General features: G+C 35.9%; 2 protein-coding genes across 3 annotated transcripts; one reads left to right on the plus strand and one right to left on the minus strand.

The window, feature by feature from the left end:
• The first annotated feature begins 3,361 nt into the window (after positions 1-3,361).
• Positions 3,362-4,088, plus strand: LOC7458272 (uncharacterized). Its single transcript, XM_002301557.4, has one exon. The coding sequence runs from the start codon at positions 3,545-3,547 to the stop codon at positions 3,956-3,958; it is 414 nt and encodes a 137-aa protein (XP_002301593.4). The 5' UTR covers positions 3,362-3,544; the 3' UTR covers positions 3,959-4,088.
• Positions 4,089-8,139: 4,051 nt separating this feature from the next.
• LOC7458275 (eukaryotic translation initiation factor 1A) lies at positions 8,140-9,201 on the minus strand. 2 transcript variants are annotated; one of them, XM_002302812.4, is made up of 2 exons: positions 9,079-9,201; positions 8,140-8,734 (listed from the first exon to the last, which is right to left on the minus strand). In XM_002302812.4, the coding sequence occupies exon 2, from the start codon at positions 8,721-8,723 to the stop codon at positions 8,286-8,288; it is 438 nt and encodes a 145-aa protein (XP_002302848.1). In that variant the 5' UTR covers positions 8,724-8,734; positions 9,079-9,201; the 3' UTR covers positions 8,140-8,285. The 2 variants fall into 2 exon arrangements, with proteins under 2 accessions (XP_002302848.1, XP_024450226.1); XM_024594458.2 differs by having other exon boundaries at positions 8,140-8,728; positions 9,079-9,180.
• Positions 9,202-9,555: the final 354 nt, after the last annotated feature.

Below are 9,555 nucleotides of genomic sequence, written 5' to 3' on the forward strand. Positions count from 1 at the left end.
ATAAAATTCAATTCAATTTGACTAAAGATAGATGCGGAGGTTAATAAATGGTTCACTTAACCCATCACTTGACTCAACTTTTACGTGGTTTTTTAACCCTTTTATATTTTATAGAGTTGTAATTTATATTTCAATATAGTATATGGATTTTTATCCCATTATTCACGGAGGATTGTTATGGTTTTACATGTAGATGTAAAGTTTAGACTCTATTTTATTGTTTTATGATTTATAGATGGATATATTTTTTTTTTAAGCTTCAATTTTATTTTTTAAAATTTGATTAAAAATATAACAATTGGATCAAATGAGGTACTTGTCGAATGAAGAAAGTTCTTCATCCAATCCAATCGTATACAAGATGAAGTCAAGTGCTGGATTTAGATATCTCTGGTTAGAGATGGGGGAGCAAAATTCAGTCGCAACCCAATCTTTATCGTTCTTGTAAATAAAGAAAGGATGAGAAATAATCAAACCCCTTTACTAAAATAGACAAATTCATTCTCTAGTCTCAACCGTATTGGATCAATTTTTCCATACATAAAACAAAGGTATAAGAATAAAGGATCGTCATATTGAATACCTTGTGATGAAGTATAGGAATTTGAAATCTTAGCTTTCCAACTCACTTATAACAAGGTTACTGTGATACGCTTCATGATTAAGGATGTGAAACTATCCAAAATACCATATCCCTAATAACGTTTAGGATCAAGTCCTACCTCAAACAATCATAAACCTTTTTTAGGTCTATCTTAATCATCATCAGATATATTCTAATTTTCTTTTCTACATCTAGAGTTAAGAGCCAATCATACAATCATAGTGGTATTATTGTGCTTCTTTGAAACAAAACACTGGTACTGACTAGCGAATATGTGCCAGTCAAGAGTATTTGCCATGAAACTCTGTATAAACTTCTTAATTGGTTAGCATTCTTACTTCAATGTAATTAATGTCTTTACATTCTGAAACTCTCATTTGAAGCACATCACGCAATGTTTTCTTTAGACCTAACTTTTCTTATATACATGTCTTATGTGATAAGGATAAGGAAAATCTTCAAGTTTCCTAGTTTGTCATGTTGGTAACAGACTGTTAACGTGTTTTGACAAAAACAATGATAAAGTTATCTTCAGATAACTTTTTCTACTCTATATGAACTTATCTCTTAAATAATCTAAACTAATCAAATAATTACAGAGAAGATAATACTAACTAATCTTGATAAACTTCTATCTTAGCTAAATTATCCTTTTACCAACCATAAAAAGATCTTCACTAATCTAAACTAATAAAATGACATTTATTACAAAGTTGATCCCGTTATTCTCTTAGGTTATTATTAGATGGGGGAAAGTAAAGGTCTAAAGGCAAAATGTCAAAACTTCTATATTTAAAATTAGTTGAAAATCATACCTTGTTTTCTCTGTAAGTGGCATGTTGATGACAACTATGTCATATTTAGAAAGCATTGAATCTAGATCCTCCTCAAACTTTGCTCCTGTTTGATTCTCCAACTCTGTCTTCATCTTAAGTCTATCATGATACAGTAGAGTGCAATTGAAAGGTTTCAAACGTTAGAGTAAAAGCCTTCTGATGCATCTAGCACCAACAGTTTCCACTGTCTTTCCTTCAAGATCGTAAGCCCTGTATGTAATAACTGCCACATTCTACTTCCCATTGATTGATGACTTATGATATCCAGGTAAGAAATATCATACAAGAACAAGGATTCTCATGAGCTCATCTTTTGCAACTGGGACAACATTGCTTCTTGTGACCTCTGCAGTAGTTAACCAGGTAGCAGCCGCTGCCTTCAAATCTCTATGATCAGAACCAATTCCAGCAGTGAGAAGAGGTTTGTTGCCCTCTTGATCATTTATGTCGTAACATACGCGGGGTGGAAAGGTGTAGTGATGAGGACATGGAGATAAGGAATATGCTTGTCAAGTTCTGTGACAATTACACAGTCGAAGAGCAAAAAATCAACAAACTGGCCATCCTAATAATCTTGGAAATAAAAGGCACAAATTGAGCATCTTGAAATCATTTAATGTCATCACTACGATTAGGACATGGAGATCAGCAGTAGATCTTGTTGTTCTCTTAGGTCATTAGGGAAAGTAAAGGTCTAAAGGCAAAAGATCTAAACTTCTATATTTAAAATTAGTTGAAAATCATACCTTGTTTTCTATGTAAGTGGCATGTTGATGACAATTATGTCATATTTAGAAAGCATTGAATCTAGATCCTTCTCAAACGTTACACTTGTCTGATTCTCCAATGTGGCTCCATGTTAAGTCTATCATGATACTGTAGAGTGCAATTGAAAGGCTTCAAACGTTGGAGTAAAAGCCTTCTGATGCGTCCAACACCAACAATTCCCATTGTTTTTCCTTCAAGATCATAAGCCCTGTATGCAATTGCTACCACATTCCACTCCTCATTGATAACTTGATGATATCTAGGTAAGAAAATTCATACAAGAACAAGGATTCTCATGAGCTCCTCTTCTCCAACTGAGACAACATTGAAAATAGGGAAACACTCAATATCTTATATATGCAGGAACACAACTTAAACAAAGAACCTAAATGCTTAAAAACAACACACTTGCAGGCTTGAAGCTCCTTATATTTTTAGCCTCGTGTGAAGATGTGGACAATGATTGTCAACGGTGATCATATGCTATATTTTCAGCCTCTTGTTCAAGGTAATTCTATTGAGGATTAAATACTTACTCATCTTATATCTTTCTATATGGAGGCCTATTTTAGTTTATGTTATGTCAGGTGCGTGTTATGTCAGGTGCGTCCTCCATAAAGAAAAAAAATTAAAAAATTCAGTTAGAACCATAATTAAGTTTGTTTAAATCTCTAAGACAACTATATGCCCATTATTTAATGTTTGACAAACAACACATGTAGAATAGACAACTACATGCCCGTATTTTCATTTTTGTTGTGTATTGCGGGGGAAAAAAAAAAAGAACATGGTCGGTCCGTCTTACAAGGAGAAGGGAAAGTGACCGCTGTCGGTGCTTTCGACGGGGGTTTTGAAATTACCAGCACCATCTTTGGACCTTCGAGAAGTCAACTTTCATTTGATTTTCGACTTTATAAACACGGCTAGCCCACCGAATTTTATTAGGGGAAAAGCCCATTCCTAAGTTGCCAACGCCATTAGATTCTGACTGATGGCTCGCCTGTTTAATAATTTTTTAGTGGCTGACCGACCGATCCTTGAAGCAGCGGATCATGCAAAGCGTCAAATAACCAAATGGAAACTGGGTGCTAACTATATTTCTGACTGCTAGTCAACTGTCTGTGTGCCCCTCATTTACGTATAAATGAGCACGAGACCAGCTTCTTATTCATCAACATCAAATCAGTTATCTCGAAAGCTTCTCTTTATTTCACAGAGCACAGAGCCAACTCCTGATTCATCAATATCATATTAGTTCTCTCTAAAGCTTCCCTTTAGTTTACGGTTTTAAACCTTCTCTAGTTCTAGTTTGTGAGTAAATTAAGAGAGACCAAAAATGAGTGTGGAGATTTTGGATGGTGCCACCATTGTCAACTTTCTGGAGGACGAGGAAGCATTCAACGCGCAAATATGTGACCGCTTCGCCCACCTTGATTCAGACCATGATGGCCGGCTTTCCTACGGGGAAATGTTGAAGGAGCTGCAGTGTTTGAGGTTATTGGAAACCCACTTCGGCGTGGATGTGGAAACAGACCCGGATGAGCTTGCTCTCGTCTATGGTTCTCTTTTTGTCCAATTTGATCATGACTTGAATGGGACAGTGGAGTTAGAAGAGTTCAAGTCAGAGACCAAGCAAATGATGCTAGCCATGGCCAATGGTATGGGTTTCTTGCCTGTTCAGATGGTCCTGGAAGAAGACAGTTTCCTGAAGAAGGCTGTGGAGTGGGAATCTGCTAAACTCGTTGCCTGATTAATTCCACATCCATTACCCTATACATGACTCATTAATTGTCTTCGTTATTTCTTTCTTCTCCGAATGCATTCCAAGTTTAGCTGAATGTAGCAAAGAAAATAAATGAAATGCTCTGTTATTGGTGCAATTTGGTACCTTAAAACTTGGTTCTCTCCTAATGCAATTTGGTCATGACCATCCAGCCATAGTTAATATAACAAAAGGCTGACAGAAACACGAATATCTTTCCTCTTTCAAGAGGGCTTCATCAACTAATAGATACATGGGCACAAGGATTGAGCTGGATGCATCTCAGTCATCGTTCAAAATTTAGCTTCAAGGGAATGGAAGAACAGAGTTGCATCAGAATGGTAAAAGAATTTGCGTGTCAGGTCCAGGGGAATAGATGAAAATTAAAGAAATAACTGTCCTCATATAAAGTCTAGTTAAATAAAAACTTCGAGTCGAATCTGCGGTGCGATTTAACTAGATTTTGCGCTCTAAACACCTGATTCCATCATGATTTGTATAGCATGCGTATGAAACAAACTTCCCGCATTGGATCACAAAAACAATGACATCTCAGGAGATGGAATGAAGGAGAGAATGCTTTCGCCAAACAGCTCAAACAAGGATACCAGAAGATGGCCAGTATTCAAGTCATCGTTCCAAAGCTGTTTGAGATGCCCACTATCACCCTTGCATTTTCAATTTCTGCAGCCGGAGCCGGAGATGGTGTAGATGGTCCCCTTTTTGAATCACCTGAAGGAGTCGGAGCTATTGGTTCCCGTAGCATGTGCAATGGTGAGGATTCTGTTGGCACTACATTGGCTGGACCATCAGTTATCGATTATCTAAATCTCATTTCCACACCATAGATACTTTGACATGGACACATCACAAACTTTAGCATTCAGATGGTATAATTGAAGATATGTGCATATATGCATTGACCTGCTGCACAATGAAGATATGTGGTCTTGTAGCCAGTCTCCAAGGGATATAAGCATCATTTCTTTATTAAGTAGACAATAACTCACCAGCAAGGCTCCATAAACCTGCCAAGCTTCATGCCTCTTCATCCCATTCTTTTGCTTCTCAAGAAGTTGGAGATATGGTTTCAGATTTGGGAGTACAAGAACCTGGAAAACGAGTAGAAATAGAATGCAGGAATAAGAATATAAATGACTATAATTTCCAAAGAATTTCTTGATGCCATCCCAATAAACCTCCTTGCTTGATTTAGCAGTACAGCACCTCAGCTTCTATTTAGTTGGGAGTGCAAAGAAGAAACAAGAGAAAAAGCATGTCCTTTTCGATTTAAACGTCTTGTTTCCTAAGAACTACAAATACAAGAAGGCACTAAATAACAGTACTGATAAGCTTCATGAGATATATGAAGGATCCCCTTCCAATAATAGTAGTAAATTAGCTTCTTTCCTGGCACCCGTTTGGATTGTGGCACAAACAGAGGTCGGCCAAAATTTAAATTGGTGTCTATCCCATCAAAAGATTAGCTCTGATGGAAGGCAAAACTGAGGAGGAAGGAATTCCTAAAACAATGAATAAATAATTGTCTCCGTTGACTATAAAAATATTCAAATTTTACCCACAACATAAAAACAAATTTCATATCAAAAGCTACAACTAACTGAGAATAATAGATATCAGAAACAGATATCATCGAGGAAAAATGGCTGCTGCTTGTACTGTATTTTGTGATATTACTAGCCTGAAATGTTGTAGGGAATTTACCAAGTAGACCGTGCATAAGTAAAATATATCCTTATTTGAATTTTCTTTCCTCGTTTCTTATTATTAGAAAAATAAGTTGAGGAGAAATCCTACCTTTATGGCTTATTGATAGTGAAACTCTTGCATCCTAGGATCTGACAAAAGCAATATCTCCTGTAATAAATCAAATATTACATTATCATCTTTTATGTCGACTCTTGGACCCATATAATATTATACTCAATCATTCACATATAATTATCATATTTTGATGTTAAACATACAAATAACAACATTTATTTCTTCATTTCCCGCGTTACGAACCGATTCAACCAACCTTTACATAGGATTCCAAGAATTGTTTCTTGTTTAGGACACATCCATCTCATTATATTTATTATGTATATTTTCAACACCAAAACACTAAACCAATTAAAACTTAACAATTTTTTATTTTAATGTCTTTTAGGCTGAGATTTAATATCGAGGAAATTATAAATTCTTTGTTGTTTTTCCTTTAAATTTTGCATAAAATCATAACTACAAGATCAACAAAATCTCACATGTCCTATAATATAACCAATTTGAAGGAAATACTTCTCTATTTTCTTGGTACATATATGCCGGCACCAACATTAAGGAAAAAAGAGCAATTAATTTTTTTAATTGCTTCAATTCTCACTTGTCCCAACATTTATTTATGTGTGATAACATAATTTGAATGTAAATAAAACAGTTTAAGCAAGAATTCTTCAAATCTCTTATTTTATCTATGAAACAATTATGTTTAACTACTCAACATACTCAATTTACATCAATTGATTAAAAAACAACAACGGTTATTACCTTATAATATGAAGGATTCAAGAAGAAAAATGAGAAGGAATGCATGGTTTCTTCTCTCTTTTCCTTTTCCCTTCATTTTCCCCCAATTTCGTCCTTCTTCTCCAAACCATTAAACTCTCTAAATTGATGTAAATAACCTTCCTAGATCTTCCAACACTCCCTATCAATCTTTTATTCAGGAGAGTTTATATGGTTTATGGAAATTTTTTCATAAACCGTTGAATTTCCCTCCCCTTTTCTTTCCTCTAGTGGCCGGCTGCACTTGGCTTCCTTGAGAAGCCAAATGGCCTTTTATGTTAGAGCTGGCTAGAAGGTGGATGGCAACCCGAGTTCCTCCGGAATGCTAAGTGGAAAGCTGTACTGGCAGACAACTTGAGCCAGTAAACAGCAATCACAGACTTGCATTTCGGAAGAGATTTTCTGATTCAGCAGGTAGACGAGAAAGAGAGTTGCGGGTCTAATGAGGTATCTGTCCAATTTGATAGCTTATCAATTGCATCAAATGACATGGGTGGCTTCAACCGCACGAAGAGTAGGCTTAAGGCCACCATAACCATATCAAGGCGGATAACAGCACCAAGCTATCAGTGTTCGAAAGAGCAATCATTCATCACCGTTGAACAGGTGATCATCCTTATACTTTTTCCCAATCATTCATCACATTGTTGAACAGGTCATCAAGAAAAGGGTGTTCGAAGGAGATTGAACAATACAAGGAGAAGAAACCGAAACCACCATCAAGTGAAATGCAATGCTTCATCTTAAGCAATATATGTAGCTCGAAAGTTACGTCGTAATCTTCAACAAATTTCTAATCTGTAGAGGAACATCGTGTCCTACCACTTGCAGTCCATTTCAGAAGGATTTATGGCTTCAAATCATTTAGTTGCCTGCAAATGTAATGACATAATATCGTTCGATCGAGAAGAAACATCAAGCAACATTCCGAACACTTGCTAAATATGGAATAACTCGGAAAAGAGATTCTCATTCTATACCACTTAAACCGAAGAAAGTCAAATAGGGCTTGGATTGAAGGAGAAGATGACTGAAACAATGTGCTGGATTGACATCAGCGACACTAGGGCATCATAAATTTGCCTGTGGCAAAGCAAAACGGTAACCTAGTATTTTGGAGAGCAATAACTTCATGCAGGAAGCTCATGTCATGAAATTCGCATCGTTCCCAAAAAATGCTTTCCTTTCTAGTTCCCTTGTCGATGCATAACATAGCAGAAGCACAAGCTGACAACAAACCAAAGCAAGGAATGGCGGTTTAAAATATTTTTTATATTAAAATAATATTTTTTATATTTTTTAAAAATTATTTTTAATATATAATCTGAAAATATATAAAAAAAATTAATTAATTAATTAAATTTTTAGAAAGAAAAATCTCAACGCCTTTCCAAACACTACCGAATATAATTGCATAATCACATTTGGCACCCGTTATGCAATACCAAATCAAACCCAGGGCAGCATACCTCTCCATTCAAAAGCCATTAAAAACATCCAACACCATGGAAACCTTGACCAAACACAGAATCAGCACTGGATATCCAGACTAGCATCATCAACAACAAAAGCAGCAGAATATAGGAGGAGGAAACATGAGAGATACAAATAGCCATTACATAAAAAATATAACAAGTTAACATCTCAGATTCAGGTTTATAATGCACATACCTTGTTCTAGCATTCATTATCATCACTCAGCTGTCACTCATTTTAGCACTAAATATAAAAAAGCAAAAAAAAAAAACTAGATCTTGTCGATATCTTCATCCTCAAACTCAATGTAATCATCACCAGCACCATCATCTTCCTCATCAAGACCCCCAGCAATACCTTCATTGAGACGCGTATTCTCAGGAAGCTCACCATACGCCTTCAGCAGCCTAGCTTCATCAGGCATATACTTCAATATAACGTCAGCCTTGTCATCCTGATAGTCACGGAGGCCAACGAGAATTATATCACCAGCAGCAATCCAGACCTTCTTGTGCATCTTTCCTCGAATATGGCAAAGACGCTTGGTCCCATCAATACACGTGGCTTCGCAACGACCATTCCCGAGCATGCGAAGCACTTGGGCATACTCCTGCCCATCTTCCTTGAAAATAAGCTCACGCTTCTCGTCATCGGCTTCGTTCTTTCCTCTCTTCCTATTCTTTCCTCCCTTTCCCTTGTTCTTCGGCATGGTTTCTGTTTCTATTTCCCACACACCAATAACAAATACCCGATCAGTTATCTAATAATTTCCAATTTTTCTATTACTTTTTTTCCTAAATTAATTCGAACACAGTAACATAGGATCAAGGAAAAATAACATAGGAACATAGTAATTAGAAAAAAAATACATTAAAAAAAAACAGGGAGAAATCAGATCGGAGAAAATAAGAAAAAAATAAAAATCTGAAAATAAAGAACAAAAATCCAAATTCAATAACGTCAATTAAGGGGGGGGGGAACAGCGGAAAAATCGCTTGTGTAAGTTGAATATGATCAGAAAATTTAAAAAAAAAAAAAAAAGGAAAGAAGAAAAGAGAAGTAACCTGCGCGGTGGTGCTAAGGTGAAGACGAGCGAAGAAGCTTGAAAGAGAGAGAAAAGAGAACAATCAGTGGATTGATTCTCTCTTTGTTTATTATGTACCAATTTGATGTCGGTTCGATTAAACTTGGGGGCGGTTTATGCTCGGAGGCCCAACTTGAGCCATGTTGATCGGGCCCATTTAATTGTCCTGAGCTCAGTGTAAATTCGGTTTGGTTATTAGAAGCCCAATTGTGTTGTGGTGGACTTTTATCATAACACTTGTTAAAGAAAGTCATTTAAAATTCGTTTTTAACTAAAATCATTTTTGGTAAGAAAATGAATAAACAAAATCTAATTCATTAATAGAAATGTAATCTATTAAGTAAGTCAGGTTGCAACTAAAACTAGAATATGGTGATAGCATATCACTCTAACGGTCACAAATACCAAGACTAAACACTTATATCATGCTTATTAAAACATGAAAATCTCTTTTTTT

The sequence above is a fragment of the Populus trichocarpa genome, chromosome 2, assembly GCF_000002775.5.
Source record: "Populus trichocarpa isolate Nisqually-1 chromosome 2, P.trichocarpa_v4.1, whole genome shotgun sequence".
NCBI lineage: Eukaryota > Viridiplantae > Streptophyta > Magnoliopsida > Malpighiales > Salicaceae > Populus > Populus trichocarpa.

Bases quoted from the DNA above. Each gene is read 5' to 3' on its own strand.
- LOC7458272 (XM_002301557.4), top strand. From the start codon at position 3,545: ATGAGTGTGGAGATTTTGGATGGTGCCACCATTGTCAACTTTCTGGAG.
- LOC7458275 (XM_002302812.4), bottom strand. From the start codon at position 8,723: ATGCCGAAGAACAAGGGAAAGGGAGGAAAGAATAGGAAGAGAGGAAAG.